The sequence below is a fragment of the Sorex fumeus genome, unplaced genomic scaffold (assembly GCF_029834395.1).
Source record: "Sorex fumeus unplaced genomic scaffold, SorFum_2.1 ptg000063l, whole genome shotgun sequence".
Lineage (NCBI taxonomy): Eukaryota > Metazoa > Chordata > Mammalia > Eulipotyphla > Soricidae > Sorex > Sorex fumeus.
In genome coordinates, this window is record NW_026606120.1 from 44,971,527 (window position 1) to 44,988,195 (window position 16,669).

The window sequence follows — 16,669 nt, forward strand, 5'->3', positions numbered from 1 at the left end:
TTCAATCCTAGCATCCTATATGGTTCAAGCACCGCCAGGAGTAACTCCTGAGTGCAGAGCCCATCGTTGGGTATGACCCAAAAAGAAAAGAAAAGAAAACAAAACAAAACAAAAAACCAAAAACCTATAATTAAATAAATGCTCAGGGGTTACATCTGCTCTGCACTCAGGAATTACTCCTGGCAGTGCTTGGGGGACCATTTGAGATGCCAGGATGGAACCCAGCTCATGTGCATGCAAGGCAAGCACCCTATTTATTGTCTGTACTTTTGCTCCAGCCCCCTACTTCATTACTTTTATAGCAATGTGATTTATCCTCAGAGTCAAATCATGAGACCCAAACATAAAAAGGTGCCTGTCAAGATGGCAGGCTGGGGATCAGCGGGTAGGAGAGGTAACCTGGGAACTCTGGTGGAAGTAAGTAGACACTGGTGGTAGGATTGGTGCTGGAACATTGTATATTTAAAAACCAACTGTAAAAGACTTTGTAAATCAGAGGTTCAGAGTTTCAATAAAATAAAAATTTTAAATGTGATTTTATATATATATGTATATCTGCTTTATAATTTAATTTTTTTTAACTATTTCAAGAAGGAGCCATGAATGTAGCTCAGTAGAACACCCCACCCCCCACTCCATTTAAATCTTTGTTTCAGGCTTAGCTTTTTTTTTTTTTTTTTATAGCATAGTTTATTGTAGTTGGTTTTGGCTTTGGGGTTTTGGCTTTATGATTTAAGCTGAGTCCTGGGAGTTTCACTTGTTTATGTTTATTTTATTTTATTTTACTTTGGCTTTTTGGGTCACACCTCATGATGCTCAGGGGTTAATCCTGTCTCTGAACTCAGAAATCACTCCTGGTGCTGTTCAGAGGACCATATGGGATCCCAGGGATTGAACTCTGGTCAGTCATGTGCAAGGCAAATGCCCTCCCCGCTGTACTCTAGCTCTGGCCCTGTTTATGTTGTCTTAAAATACTTTTTCTTCTCTCTTTTTTCATCTTGAGCTTTTTTTAATGTTACTTTCCTTTACCATCGAAGTTTAGGGTGAAAGGTTTTTTCTCAGCTTTTCTAGTGTTTTGTTTTGACTGGGGACATACCAACTCTGCTCTGGGCTGTTCTTCCAGTGGTGCCCAGGTTGGGGACTGCACAGTGCTGGGCCTCACGAATGGGAAGCAAGTGTTCTACTCAGCCGCACCCCAGTCCCTTCCTAGCATTTTTAGTCTCTGGTTTTTGTCTGTCTCTTTCGAGTGACCACAACCAGTGGTGCTCGGGCGCTACTCTGAGCTCTGCTCAGGGATCACTCCTGACTGTGCTTTCTTCAGGGCACCACGCCAGACATCGAACCCAGAACTCTTGTACTCAAAGCATGCACTCAGCCAGCAGAGCCATTTCTCGGGCTCCTAGAGTGCCTAAGTGTATTGTATACTTATCTCTCATGCTTCATTAGTCAGCTCTAGAGAAATATTTTGATCTCACTCATAAAGATGAAGAAATAACTCACTTTACTATCTTTTCCTTTTTGTTTCCCTCCTGAATTTTAATCAATTTTTATCATAGTTTTAAAATAATACATTTCATTATATAGTTCAGTCACTTTATTATTAAATCATTTAGAATACCCCCCCGCTTTGTCATTGGTGTTGAGATGGGACTAAGCACACACCTCGCTGGGTGCTTGCAAATTTTTTTCTTCCTACAGTGCCAGCTGGGCATCACACATCAGGTTGCAATGCTCATGTCCTCAGCTTTGGTGCTTCCCAGCGTTTGCCTTCTTCTAGTTGTGGTGCTCACCATTGATCACTGTGATCCTCATACATGTACTTGCCAGAGAACACACTTCCTGGCCGTGGTGTTCATCTATAGTTTTAGTTGTGGGCCTTGTCAAGGATTGTCCCTTTTTTTGTGTGTAATGCTTACACATTCATGGTCATGGTCACGGTCCTCCCGTTGTTCATCGATTTGCTCAAGCGGGCCCACTAACATTGTGAGACTTGTTACTGTGTTTGGCATATAGAATACATCACGGGTAGCTTGCCAGGCTTTGCCGTGCGGGCGAGATACTCTCGGTAGCCTGCCGGGCTCCCCAAGAGGGGCGGAGGAATCGAACTCAGGTCAGCCATGTTGGCTGCGTGTAAGGTAAACACCTTACCCGCTGTGCTATCGCTCCACTTACACATTATGGCCAGGAATTGGTTACAGTGCCAGGGTCACAGTCAGCAGAGCTCTCATGCCCAGACATCAGAATTGCCCAGATGATGCTCTGCACATAGGAATCGGGAGGGAGAGGGGGAAGGGAGAGAGGGAAGGGGGATTTGAGCTTATGGTTATATACTTGGAACAAAGAACTATGAAGCAACTCTGAGACATTGTACTATTCCTTTGAGCCCCTCAGTCGTTTAATCTTAGTTGTCTGGTTAAAGTAGGTTTCCCAGGGAGACCCGCTAGATAACTTACAGGGCTAGTGCACATGCTTTGCATGTAAGTTCAACTCCTGACGCTGCATGGCTCCCCTAGCACCACCAGATGTGGCCCTCCAAAACCAAAACACCAAAAATAAATGCTGGTTGTTAGTCCTTTCGCCATAGTTTCTTTTGTCTCTTGTTTTGTCGTAAAAAAAAATTTTTATTAGAAAGTTTTTCACAAAGATCATAGGAATCTCTTTTTTTTTCTTTTTAATTTTTAAAGTCCCATACATTTCTAGGATATGCATTGGTATTGCTAATTCTGTGTTGGTTTTCCTAGAAGCATAGTGAGCATAGTGAACTTTTTGGTTTTAGAAGATTATCTTGAATCATTTCTCTGATAGTTGTTTACTCCATTGGTTCACTAATTCAAAAATACCATGGGAATATTGAAGGCATCTCCATTATCTGCCTTGCTCGGATTTTTTCTAATTTTCAAAAACTTAATGTTTGGGTCGGAGTGATAGTACAGCAGGTAGGGTGTTTGCCTTGCTTGCAGTCGACCGGGTTCAATCCCTGGCATCCCATATGGTCCCCCAAGCAACGCCAGGAGTAATTCCTGAGAGCATGAGCCATGAGTAACCCCTGAACATCGCTGGGTGTGACCCAAAAAGAAAAAAAAATAATGTTTACTTTCATGTTGTTTGTTGAGATACAGTTAACATACTATAAAATTCATCTTTAAATTAATTGATTTTTTTTAGTAATTGACAAAACCTTGTGTAATCATCACCAATCTTAGTCTTGAATTCCATTTCATTTGCATGCATACTTCTTAAAGTCTTGTTTCCTTTTCACTGTCACAGGAGGATATGATTTCAGTTTGTCCCATGATTTGTGATTGTAACTTAGATCACTTGATTTTGGGTGGCATCCATCAGCTGTCTATATTAAAGTTACTGTTTTCTTTGTAATTTATAATTTGTTGGGGAATACTTTGAGAATGTATGCATATTGTTGTTAAACTTCTGTTTGTTTTCGTTTTGGGGATTGTTCCTGAACATGTTTAGGGGCTACTCCTGGCTCTGTGTTCAGTGATCACTCCTGGTGGTGATTAGAGGGACCTTATGTAGTGTCAGGGATCAAGCCCAGGTGCACTGTGTGCAAAGCAGGTGCCTGATTTGCAGTGCACTTTTTTTTTCAAAAATTTTTCTGCTGCTTTTTAGTTTCCATTGATGGCTCGTGTGTGTGTGTGTGCGCGCGCGCGCGCGTGCGTGCGTGTGTGTGTGTGTGAATATTTTTAGGTTTCTTTGTGCTTTAAATTTTTTAGTTAATTTTTTAAAAATTATTGAAGTGCTGGGGGTATTGATGATTCTTAAATTGAAACAATAGGTAAGGGGCTGGAGCAATAGTACTATAGGTAGGGCCCTTGCCTGCAGAACCAGATTTGATTCCCAGCATCCCATTAACCCATATGGTTACTTAAGCAGTGCCAGGAGTAACCACTGAGCATTGCCAGGGGTGGCCCCAAAATCAAAAAAAAGGAAAAAAAAAAGAAATATTAAGTATGAGCTCATGTTCTTTTATTAATTACTAATTAGTGTATAATCCCTTATTAACGTTATTCCTGATTTGGCCATTGGAGGCTCCCTTTAAACTGACCCATGAGCAATTAATTTGTCCCCATCTTCTTGGAGCACGTTCTATTTTCTGATGCAGCAAAATTTTCTAGGCTCTTCCTGTACTTTTCCTACTGCAAAAAAGTAGTCATTCATCCAAGGAAATCTGATTCATTTTCAGTGATGAATATGATATTTGGAAATCAAGACCTAGAACTAGATTGCTTCTCATTCCCTAGTACTTTAGTCATCTCTGCTACCCCAGGATTCTACTACAGTCATTATTATGTCAGGGTTCTGACGTGGAGTATGTTGTGGTTTTGTTCTTCCATTTCCTCCCCAATGCATTAGTATTTGGAAACATTCTTAGGTTGACCTTGGACCTCTGACTACTTTTGGACTAGTCCAGTTACCTGAAAATTCTTAAATGTTGGAGGAAAGTGGATGTTCAGGTATAGGGTGCAGTTTTTCTGTGGACAGCGAGCATATATTATCTCAAAATCGGGTCCTGCCCTTTTCACTAATTCTTTTGCTATTAAAGTTATATTTTTCTAAACTAAAATTTAAAAATGTTAATGTAGGTATGGCAGTTAACAACCACTGCTTTTATATGTTCCTTATTTTGCTTTTGGGTTTGTTTGTTTGTTTTATTTTGGGGCCACACCCAGCAGTGCTCAGGTGTGCTGGGGGACCATGTGGGATGCCGGTGGTCAAACCTGAGTTGGCTGCATGTAAGGCAAGTGCTGTACCTACTGTACTATCTCTATAGCCTGAGTTTTGTTTTTTTCTTAATATGTGTTCAGTTTGGAGGGCTGGAGCGATAGCACAGCGGGTAGGGCGTTCGCCTTACAAGCGGCCAACATGGCCGACCCGAGTTCGATTCCTCCACCCCTCTCGGAGAGCCCGGCAAGCTACCGAGAGTATTCGATATGCCAGACACAGTAACAACAAAGTCTCCAACGGAGACGTTACTGGGCCCGCTCGAGCAAATCGACGATCAAGGGGAGGGCCTTTACCTTACCTTACCTTATTTAATATTTATTGCAAAAGAATAGTTTAAGGAATCAGGCTGTAGGAAAATGGAAATGTTTACTCTTTGTAGCTTTGTACCAGTTCTTTGTAGAGTTTTTACCTTATGAATCCTTACTATATCTAGTTCCTTAATCCTACAGAAAGAACCTGAGATTTATAGCAGAAGCAAAAAAAAAAGTTTTACATTTTTCCCCTTTTGTTGTTGCAGTCACACACCCTGATGATGATACTTTTGCATATTTCAGTTGTGGTGCCCACACACATTTGGTTGCGTTTGCTGGAGATCACACACTTTCCTGTGTTACCAGGGATCCCAACAGGCAGTGTCACTGCGATAACACTGGGCCCCTGAGAGTAACATCGAAAGTCACACTTGCAACCTCATCCCTGCGAGGCAGATGCTGGCCACTAAGCACTCCTCAGGCCCCTGCAGTTTATGAGTATTTGATTGCAAGACCTATCAATTTGGTTGTTAGAGTCCAGGTTTCTGAACTTGCCTATTAGAATATGTCAGTTGTGCATGACAGAGGTAATTGGGTCTATAGTACCTTTCTGGAATTTCCATTTTAGGAATGTGGCTAAAGTGCTTTTGCTTCAGACATCTGATAATTTTCCAAAGGATTAATCACTTGATGACCAAGAAGAGAATAGAAGGATAAGATGCGTTGGGGTTTTTGTTTGTTTGTTTGTTTTTAAGTGTTCTTGTGTGCTCGGTTCCCTTGAGTATCTGGTTCCGGAAGCTCAGCTAAAGGCATGGAGAGTCACTGCCGTCGGCGAGAGGTTCTCACAGTTTGAATTCAGGCTCGGCCCTTGTTTACTAGGCTAACTTGTGTTCTTGGCAGAGAAACAGAAGGGTTAGTCAAGCAACGAGATACAAATTCAAATCACTAATTTTCCACCTCCTTTCCCATTAACCTTTTCCTCTCAATGAACTCTCTACCACTATTGGTTATACTGGTTATATTTTTCAAAATAGGCAAATTTTATAATAGCAAGGCCAGAAAAAGAAATGAATGGTACTGCATAAAAGTTTTAAAGCAATCACAAGATCATACAGTCAAGGAACACACAAGTATATTTATCTAATATTTGGTTATCAAACAACTGTGGAATCTGTCAAGATGTGTTGAGACTCTTCTCTGCCACTCAGCTTCCTGCTTTTAGGAAGGCTCCGACTTCCCAACACCCCATCGGACCCTCTCTTCATGGGGAGTGAAGTCAACTCTCCTTGAGCCCCACTTGCCCCTTGGGGGCACCACAACAGTGCTCAGGGCTTACTCCTGACTGAACTCAGGAAAGGTTACGTTGTTTCTAAGCAGCCTTGTAAAGACACTCATGTTGACCCCTCGCAGCATGAGGCTAGTCAGTGCTGGCCCCAGACGGGAGCACTGGCCAGGCAAGCCATTCACAGGCTCTCCCCAGTGAGTGAATCTTCTCCCCCCGAATTGAATTTTCTGAGACTTTTAACATGGCATTCATTTGCTTCCCAATATAAAAGCAGTCGGTGCCTTTTCTCCACAGAGAAGTGGAAACCCAGCTAATAAGCAGAGATTTTAAAAAAATAAAATGATGAATTAGCCAGTCATCCATTCACTAATCCTACCAGTTTTTGATGGTGAGATGCTAAGCTTCAGCTTTTTATCCAGAACACACCTGTGTATGAGCCTGTACGCATGTTCATTCCTATGTAGAGACAGTGTGCATCTATATGCATGCCTTTTTCCTTGACCTGATTAAGGCACCATGATTTATAAAGTTGTTCATAGTAGAACTGTTTCAGGCACACACTGTTCTTTCCACTATGTGCCCAGGTTTCCTCCTGCCCCCTTGGTAGGTATTGAACAAATTTACTATATGTTGCTTGCTACAACCAGAACTTAAAGGAATGGAGACCTAGCTATAATAAAATACAGCAATAAAATTAATTTTGTATTGTTTGATTACTATATGATTTTAACGTACGTAAGGGGATTAAAATCACTTAATATAATAAGAATACTGCCTTCTCTCATTTACATAAATATGTTTTCAATTCTGGCATCTAAAATATATTGCATTAAATTTTATTTTGTAGTCTGATCTCTCGGGCCAGAGCAAAAGCACAGTGGGTAGGGTGTTTGCCTTGCATGTGGCTGACCCGGGTTCGATTTCTCCGCTCCTCTTGGAGAGCCCGGCAAGCTACTGAGAGTGTCCCGCCCACATGGCAAAGCCTGGCAAGCTACCCATGATGTATTCAATATGCCAAAAACAGTAATAACAAGTCTCATAATTTGTTGTGAGACGTTACTGGTGCCTGCTCGAGCAAATCTATGAACAACGGGAGGACGGTCCTACAGTGCAGTGCTTGTTTTGTTTTAAGATTTTTTCAGTAGCATTTTAACATCAAAACAATTAAAATGGTACACTTTTGCTTTTTGGATTTTGAGCTACATCAAGCAGTAGTAGGGATTATTCCCAGCTCTGTGCTCAGATATGGCTCCTGGCAGTGTGTGGGGCACTGCAGTGATCAGAGATTGAACCAGGGTAATGTGCATGCATGCACCTTGACCTCTATACTCTGTCCGGCCCCATAAATATTTTATACTGCCTTCTCTCTACATTCAAGTATAATTTTCAGAGAATTCTAGTGTTACATGATGTTAATGATAGTAGAAATAGCCGGAATTTATAAAGTAGTTACTAAGAAGTAGACATTATTCTAAGTGCTTTCCTCATACTACCTCCCAGTAGCTCTCTATAGCATAGGTACTATTAATCTCTTTTTGAAGCTGAGGAAGTAATCTTGTAACTTGTCCTGTCAGTCACATAACTGAATAAGGAGATAATCATGTAGGAACTGAAATAGAGGCACTCTTGTTCTCTTTGTGCCATGTGGAATGCATTGTTTCAGTTTGTGTTTTTGATGCTGTACCCTGGGGTCACTCCCACAAGTGCCTGGGGGATCCTGTGGTGTCGGTGATGAAACCCAGGCCTCCTGCATGAAAGCTTGCTCTCTCGGCTGTTTTGCTATCTCTCCAGCACTCAGATGCAATGTTTTAATGAAAATATTTTGTTGCTCATGTTCTTTGATTGTCTTTAACATATATGTATATATGCCACAGTACTGAATCCTCTACAAAGCTTTCTTATGTTTATCTCTTATGAAATTCAAATGGTATTTGCTATTTTCTGTCCGCCATAGAACTTGTGCAGTATAGCAGATCTTACTAGTCAATTCTACTTTTTTTTTTTTTCTCCACCTTAGTCTTAATTTTAAAGATCCTGAAGCAGTTCGAGCTCTGACATGTACTCTTCTGAGGGAAGATTTTGGACTTTCTATTGATATTCCGTTGGAAAGACTAATTCCCACAGTTCCCTTGAGACTCAACTATATTCACTGGGTGGAAGATCTGATCGGTCATCATGACTCTGACAAAAGTACTCTCCGGAGAGGAATTGACATAGGTACTGACATTTATTTATGCAACTAACTGTAACTTAAAATTCTTTTTTGTCCTAATTTAACTTTCTTAAATTTGCAAGGTCAAGTTTGCCATAACCGTCTCTTCTGAGCATCTGGATTGTGTGAAAGAATCTAGTTAGAGGGGCTGAGAGATTGTAGGGTGGGTCAGGTGCTTGCCTTACACACAGCCAACCCATATTTCATCCTTAGCACCCCATATGGTCCCCCTGAGCCCACCAGGAGAGATGCCTGTGAGCAGAGCCAGGGATAAGCCCTGAGCCTAGCCGGATGTGGCCCCAAAACAAAACAACAACAGAAAAGCATCTAGTTACAGATATTACTGATCTTATTAGCTATAGCTGGCCTTTTCTGCTATTGATTTCTTTTAAGAGGAAGGGATTGTCTGCATCAAATCTCAAGAAAAGAAGTACAGAATGGCAACGGGGGAGAGAGTTTCCAGAGCTGGAGTGTGTGCCTCACAGGTGCTGTTCTGATGCTCCTGCTGCTGCTGCTATGACTAGAGCAGCATCTGTGCTTGGCCATGATGCTCACACATTAGGTTGTGGTGCTCAGTTAGGGTTCAGCTCCTTTGCTTGTGCTGTTTGCTGGGAGTCACACTCTTAAATTTGATGCTTTTGCTCAATCTTGCTGTGGTGCTTGCCAGGATTGCTGTGGTGTTCACACGCATACGTGCCAGGGTGTGTACTTCCTGACTGTGAAGCTCACATTCTCTTTTAATGGTGGTCATTGAGGGTTGCATCTCGTTAAGTTGTATTTCTCACACATACCTGCCTGTAATACAGCTGGAATCTGATGAGAGATAGCAGAGCTGCCCAGGCCCACATTTGACACATATGGCACCACTGGGCGTTGAAAACACTCACATGTACAGGGCAGGCACTTTATTTTTCATTTCTACTCTATTTTTGTTTAGGGGCTATGCCTGGCAGTACTCAATGCTTTCTCCTGACTCTGCACTAAAGGGTCAGTACAGTCTAAGTGACAGTCTCTACAGTAACTCCTCAGCTACTCTCTATCCTCTCTATTGCTTCTGTAGTTCATGTACCAGAAAATATGCCAAGGTTCATTATCTGATCACTTCTTTACTACTTTAAAGTGGTAAGGGAGGAGCGATAGCACAGCAGTAGGGCGTTCGCCTTACAAGCGGCCAACATGGCCAACCCGAGTTCGATTCCTCCGCCCCTCTTGGAGAGCCCGGCAAGCTACCGAGAGTATTCGATATGCCAGACACAGTAACAACAAAGTCTCCAATGGAGATGTTACTGGGCCCGCTTGAGCAAATCGACTATCAACGGGAGGACCTTTACCTTTGCCTTTTACCTTATCTTTACTACTTTAATGTTCTGCTATTGCTGCTCTGATAGAAACCTTGATAGGAAACTAAAATCTTAATCTGGCCTATTAGAATATCTGTTGTCTGCTCTCATACCTCTCTGTCTTCTTTTATACACATTAGTCCAATGCAGCATCACCACATAGGTCTCTATATGTTATTCCCTCGGCCTGAGACTTCCTTCACTTCCACCTTAGTAAATCTCAATTATATTGTAGTTGTCAACTGTCCTTATTTTCATTATTTAATTATTTGGTTTTGGGGCCACACCTGGCTGTGCTCAGGGCTTACTCCTGTTTCTGTGCTCAGGGATCACTTCTGGCAAGACTCATATGAAGTGCTAAAGATCGAACCTGGGCCAGATGTCTCAGAGCCAGCGCCCTATCCACTCTACTATCTCTCTGACTTCATGTTCTTATTTTCTTAGGAAAGCCTTTTCTGATCTTCTAACATGACATGTTTGATTCTTATTTTTTTACTTCTTGGGGAAGCCATACCCACTAGTGCTTGGGCAACTTCTAGCTCTGTTCTTGGGTGTCATTCTCTGCAGTTTTGGGGGACCTTATGGTTCTGGGAATCAATCCTATGTCTTCCACATGTAGAGTATGTGTTCTGCCCTTCAAGCTGCCTCTCCATCCCACAATAGATTTCCTAATTATGAGCTTCAGAAAGCCTTATTTCTGGGCAGGTAAGATAGTACAGCGGGTAGGGCACTTGGCTTGCACGTGGCCAGCCTGGGTTTAATCCCCGGCATCCCGTATAGTCCCCAAACACCATGAGGAGTGATTTTTGAGTGCAGAGCCAGTAGGAACCCTGTACATCACCAGGTGTGCCCCCCAAAAAAAAAAATAAAAAAGAGGAGAAAAAAGAATACAAAGACTTATTCCTTGTCTTTTTGTTTTTGATTTTAGCATCTGCTCAACCCATTAAGATAACTCTTTGTGCCCTTGATTGAAATCTTTTTAACCATTAGATAAAAAGCACAAGGCCAAAGGCCAAGCAGTAGTACAGAGGCTTAGAGTATTGGCTTGCACAGGTTCAACCCAGGTTCGATCCCTGCCATCCCATATGATCCCCCAGCACCGCTAGGTGTGACCCAAAAAGCCAAAAACAAACAACCGCAGGGCCTGGTTTTTTTTTTTTTAACAGGTTGGGGGCACACATGTCAATGGTCAGGGGTTACTCCTGGTTCTGCACCTAGGAATTACCTAGGAATTACTCTTGGCGGTGCTTGGGGGATGCTAGGGATCAGACTAGGGTCAGCCTCAAGCAAGGCAAGGACTCTCCCTCCTGTACTATTGCTCTGGCCTATTACTATTTGCTTGCTCTAATATTTCATGATCAAGAAAATTTTCACACACATAATAGGTATATAATAAATAATATATTGAATGATTCATTGACTAGATTCAGCATTCAATTTTTAAATAAAGCATGCAACATTCTGACTACCCCATGTAAATGTAACCTTTGTATAAAAATAAAGCCCTTTTGTGTGTATTGCAGAAGATTGACTGAAGGGTATATAAAAAAGTTGAGAATACATTTGATACTAATTTATTTTATTTCTGCCCCAAATGTTCTAAAATAGCGCATGGGGATATAGGAGGTTAATGGATTTTCACTCTTCACAGGGGCACTCTTGCTGGAATCATATTCATTCTAATTAGGGTTTGATATAAATTCTTCCCCCAGACTCTATAAGTTTGCTCTAATTCTATAATTATAAGCTTTCCATTTTTATCTCATTGCAATGACGACTCATTTCTAAGTTATTTAGCTTCCTGAGTGAATTAGATGTTAGAACACAAGTCCTTGGTTTTTAAAAATTGAGAAATGACATCAAAACCACAATGTTAGTACTAAATTAACCATGTTAATAAAGTTGATGACATCAGGGGTGAGAAACTGGATCAAGGTGTGACTCAGTGATAGGGTGGGATTCGTCCCTGGTACCAATTGTTTATTTCCCCCGACTTCTCCAGTGTCAGAAATGACCCCAAATAACAAGCTCCACTGAATCTGGACCAAAAATTCAACACCACTCCTCCCCCCTGCCATCCAAAAGAATGAGAATATTCCAGCACCTGTCCCTTCACCATGTACATTTCCCATCACCATTGTGCACAGTTGGAACATTATATGACTGAAACCCAGTCATGATCAACTTTGTAACTGTATCTCACTGTGATTCTTTTTTTTTTTTTTTTTTGCTTTTTTGGGTCATACCCGGCGATGCACAAGGGTTACTCCTGGCTCTGCACTCAGGAATTACTCCTGGCGGTGCTCAGGGGACCATATGGGATGCTGGGAATCGAACCCGGGTCGACTGCATGGTAGGCAAACGCCGTACCCGCTGTGCTATCACTCCAGCCCCTGTGATTTAATCTTTTTAAAAGAATGAAAATATTAATGAGGAAAGAAAAACACAAACAAGCAAATAGTTCTTTAAAATAATTTTTTTTTTTGGTCACACCCTGGCTCATGCACTCAGGAATTACTCCTGGCAGTGCTCAGGGAACCATATGGGATGCTGGGAAACGAACCTGGGTCGGCTACGTGCAAGGCAAATGCCCTCCCCTCCCCTGAAAGAATTCTTAGGTGGTAGGTATAAGATGAGCCTGAGTTAATGTCAGTAACCTCCACCTTTTCCAATTAGATCTTTCGTGAAACCAAGATATAATTGGGGAAAGCACACCTGGTATGACTGATATGGCAAACTTCTAGGCCTTTAGTAGAAACACAGGCTTTTCCATCAATGATTATCCTCACATCAGGGAGAATGCTCATATCATAAAGGCCAGAAAGAGGACCAGAGTGATATTACAGTGGGTAAGGCATTTGCATTGCACACATCCCACCTGGGTTCAACCCCAGCAACCCATAAGGTCCACTGAGCACTGCCAGAAGGGATCCTTGAGCACAGAGCAAGGATTAAGTCCTGAGCAGCACAGGGTGTTGCCCCCCAAAACAGAACAAAAAACAAGGGGAAAAAAACAGTGCTGGCAAGGATGCCATGAAAAGGAACTTTCGTTATTCACTGTTGGAATTTTAATCTGGTTCAGCTTGTATGGAAAACAATCTGGAGACTCTCAAAAAGCTAAAATTAGAACCACCTGTCATCCAGTAATTCTGCTCTTTGTTGGTATCTATTCCAAGAACACAAAAACACTAATTTGAAAATACATGTGTACCCTTGTCTTCACCATGCTGAAAAAGCCAAGATTAAACAGCCCAGCTGCCCAAAGGCAGATGAGTAAAGGAGAACTTTATAGTATAAAGGCCAGAGATGATGCTCCCAGTGATACAGCAATGTGCCTTGCACGTTCAAAGGATTCATCCTTCTCACCACATGGTTTCCGCAAGCAGCACCAGAGGTAGCTGTGGTGGTTTCTGATCTCTGTCAGCCTTCTGAGCACTGATCCCCCACAATAATAGCAGCAACAGCAATGAAACAGTTTTGGACCGGGGTTATGACTCAGTAGTAAAATTTCACAATTGCTTTCACAAGACCCTGGGTTTGATCTCCAGTACTACACACATTCAAAGAACAGCAGAGGCCAGATGGATTCTATGGTGGTACTTGCCTTGTAGGTGGCCAACCCAGATTCAGTCCCCAGCACCACACATGGTTCCTGGAGCTCCACCAGGAGGATGCCATGAGCACCACTGAGTGTGGCCCCCAGACCAGGGTGGGGGGACCCAAAAACGAATGGACTCATTCTCCCCCCGGAGATTAGCTCACATCTCAACCCAAAATGTGTACTCTTGGCTTTCCTCTCTGGTAAAGTGCCTGTTCTCTCCTCAGCATGTATCTCTGCTTCTGTCCTCTCATTTCTTAAATAAATTTCTTTCTTTCTTTCTTTTTTTCTTTTTGGGTCACACCCAGCAATGCACAGGGGTCAACTCCTGGCTCTGCTCTCAGGAACCACTCCTGTTGGTGCTCAAGGGACCATACGGGATGTTGGAAATCGAACCTGGGTCGGCCGTGTGCAAGGCAAACGCCTTACCCGCTGTGCTATCACTCCAGCCCCAAGTAGATTTCTTTTAATAAAACTTTTATATCACCAAAAAAATTTTAAAAAACCGGGAAGAGAGATTATGCTATGTTTACACAATGATGGTTTATTGTTCACTTACCTGAAAAGGTAAAATTTGGGATTTTGCTGCAGAATGGCTAGAACTAGAAAGGTGTCATGTTTGGTGAATAAGTCAGAAGGAGAAAGGCAAATACAAGATGATCTCATTCGTATGTGATGCATTAAAAATCAAAGCAAGGGTATAGACAATGGCCAGTGAAAACAAACCTTTAGACTCTGGTAACAGAATTGAGGTTGCCAAGTGAGGGAAGATGGAAGTGGGAGGCTGGAGCTAGAAGGAACTAGGGACTGTGGTAGAAGAATATGGACACCTTGGTGGCAGGTGTGGTATAGTAACTTTTAGCCCTAAAGCATCATTATTAATGCTTTTGTAAACCATGATACCGTAATAATAATAATAAAAAAACAAAAGAAATCATAGTACATGATATAGAGACATAGAGGTGGTATTCTGACTTTTTTTCCTTTTAAATAAGTTTTTCAGCATCTTATTGGCCAAGATTAGTCAATGGGTATAAAAATAGCATTTGTAAGTTAGTATGTAACCCAATTCATGGTTAGGGCTTTTACTTCCAAGTTTACAATCAAAGCTTGGTTGTCTTAGTGCTTTATGCCTGGAATATTTTTCACTGAATTTTTCCCTTGAAACGATGTGGCAAAGTGTGTGTGTGTGTGTGTGTGTGTGTGTGTGTGTGTGTGAGAGAGAGAGAGAGAGAGAGAGAGAGAGAGAAACTACTGGCAGTGCTCAGGGGACTATATGGGATGGTGGGTGTCAAACCCAGTGGACCAAGTGCAAGGCAAGCACTCTACCTGCTACACGATATTTCCAGTGCTGACAATATATTTTCTTTGTTTGGGGCCACACCTGGCAGTGCTCAGGGGTAACTCCTGGTTCTGAACTCAGAAATTACTACTGGTGGGCATGGGGGACCATATGGTGTGCCAGAGATCAAACCCGGGTTGGGTTGGCCATATGCAAGGCAAATACCCTTCCCACTGTACTATCGCTCTGGCTCCCCAAAATATTTTTGATCCACATCAAATATCTTTCTAGATGTCTAAGAAATGAATCATCTTTAGAGGTTTTTGGTTTTTATTGCCAGGGTTGTAGGGGAGGAGTTTGCGCCAAACTTAAGAGTGTTCGGGGGCTACTCCTTTTTTTTCCTCCTTTGAGACCATACCCAGCTGTGCTCAGGACTTTCTCTTGGTTCTTTGTTTATGGATCACTTCTAGTGCACTCAGGATCATGTGGGGCTCCTGTTATCTAATCTGGGTCCTCTACATGCTAGGCAAACGCTCTATGCCTCTATGCGCTGTACTATCTATCTCTCCTCCCTCAGGGCCTCTTCCTGGCTCTGTGGTCAATAGTGATCTTTATATTGCTTGGAGAGTGATGTGATGCTGGGGGTCAAACCAGGTTTGGGCCATATACAAAACAAATGCCTTATCCTCTCTCTCTCTTTCTCTCTCTCTTCATAACTCTCTTTTTCTCTCTCTCTCCCCTTCCCTCCCTCTCTCTCCCTTCTTTCCTCCCTCCCAACTCTTCTGTTTTCAGAGAATGGGATGTTCATTGATCTAAATTCCTTGATCTAATCCAGAGCTTCATCTGTGAGGCATGTTCTGTACCACCCACCTATACTCATGGTCTCTAAACAGACTCTTTTTTTTTTTTTTGCTTTTTGGGTCACATCTGGCGATGCTCAGGGGTTACTCCTGGCTCATGCACTCAGGAATCACTCCTGGCGGTGCTCGGGGGAACATATGGGATGCTGGGAATCAAACCTATGTCAGCCATGTTGGCTGCGTGCAAGGCAAACGCCCTACACGCTGTGCTGTTGCTTGCTCCAGCCCCTAAACATACTTTTAACAAAGTAAATCATACTGAGTTTGGAAATTTTTCAGTAAATTTGTCTTTTTTTTTTTTTTTGCTTTTTGGGTCACACCTGGTGATACACAGGGGTTATTCCTGGCTCTGCACTCAGGAGTAACTCCTGGCGGTGCTCAGGGGACCATATGGGATGCTGAGAATCAAACCCGGGTTGGCCGCGCGCGTGCAAGGCAAACGCCCTACCCACTGTGCTATCTCTCCAGCCCCGTCATGTACTCTCTTATTACCAGCACACTTTGTTTTAAATAACTTATAAAACAAGAGAACAGAAAGAGTTCTGTTCTCTAGGAAATTTATATCTAATTCTGAGGCAAACTGCTATACATGAAATGACTGGAGAATGCAGTAGCCATAGTTCTGTGTATAATCAGGTAACAGCTTGTGTTTTAAACTGTTAGGGCTCTAAGAATTCTAAGAATGACTTTCTCTTTTGCCCTCACCCCCACTCAACCCAAGAATGGCAGTTGTGCTTTCTGTTCTCACCTCTTTTTCAGCTATTCACATTGTGTTTTGCGTTTTTATTTCACTAGGTACTGGGGCCTCCTGCATCTACCCTTTACTTGGAACAACTTTAAATGGCTGGTATTTTCTTGCAACTGAAGTCGATGATATGTGCTTCAACTATGCAAAGAAAAATGTAGAACAGAATAATTTATCTGATCTCATAAAAGGTTAGATCTGCTAAATATATAATGCTTTTTAAACTTTATTAATAACCTTTTTGATTGGATACAACTCACCTTTTATTTATATATTCAAACTGTGTTCATTAAAGATTTGGTAGTTTGGCTTTGCTGTTTTGTTATAAAAGTAAATTACAGACAGATTTTGAA

At 42.1% G+C, this 16,669-nt stretch overlaps 1 protein-coding gene across 3 annotated transcripts in view; it reads left to right on the forward strand.

Annotated features, from left to right (window-relative positions):
• The window catches only part of METTL16 (methyltransferase 16, RNA N6-adenosine), a 73,569-nt gene that overhangs the window by 20,946 nt on the left and 35,954 nt on the right, over positions 1–16,669 (forward strand). For all 3 annotated transcript variants that reach the window (XM_056127868.1, XM_056127867.1, XM_056127869.1), the window contains 2 exons: positions 8,297–8,496; positions 16,367–16,507. In XM_056127868.1, the coding sequence (XP_055983843.1) occupies positions 8,297–8,496; positions 16,367–16,507 (341 nt within the window). The remainder of the gene's footprint in view (positions 1–8,296; positions 8,497–16,366; positions 16,508–16,669) is intronic.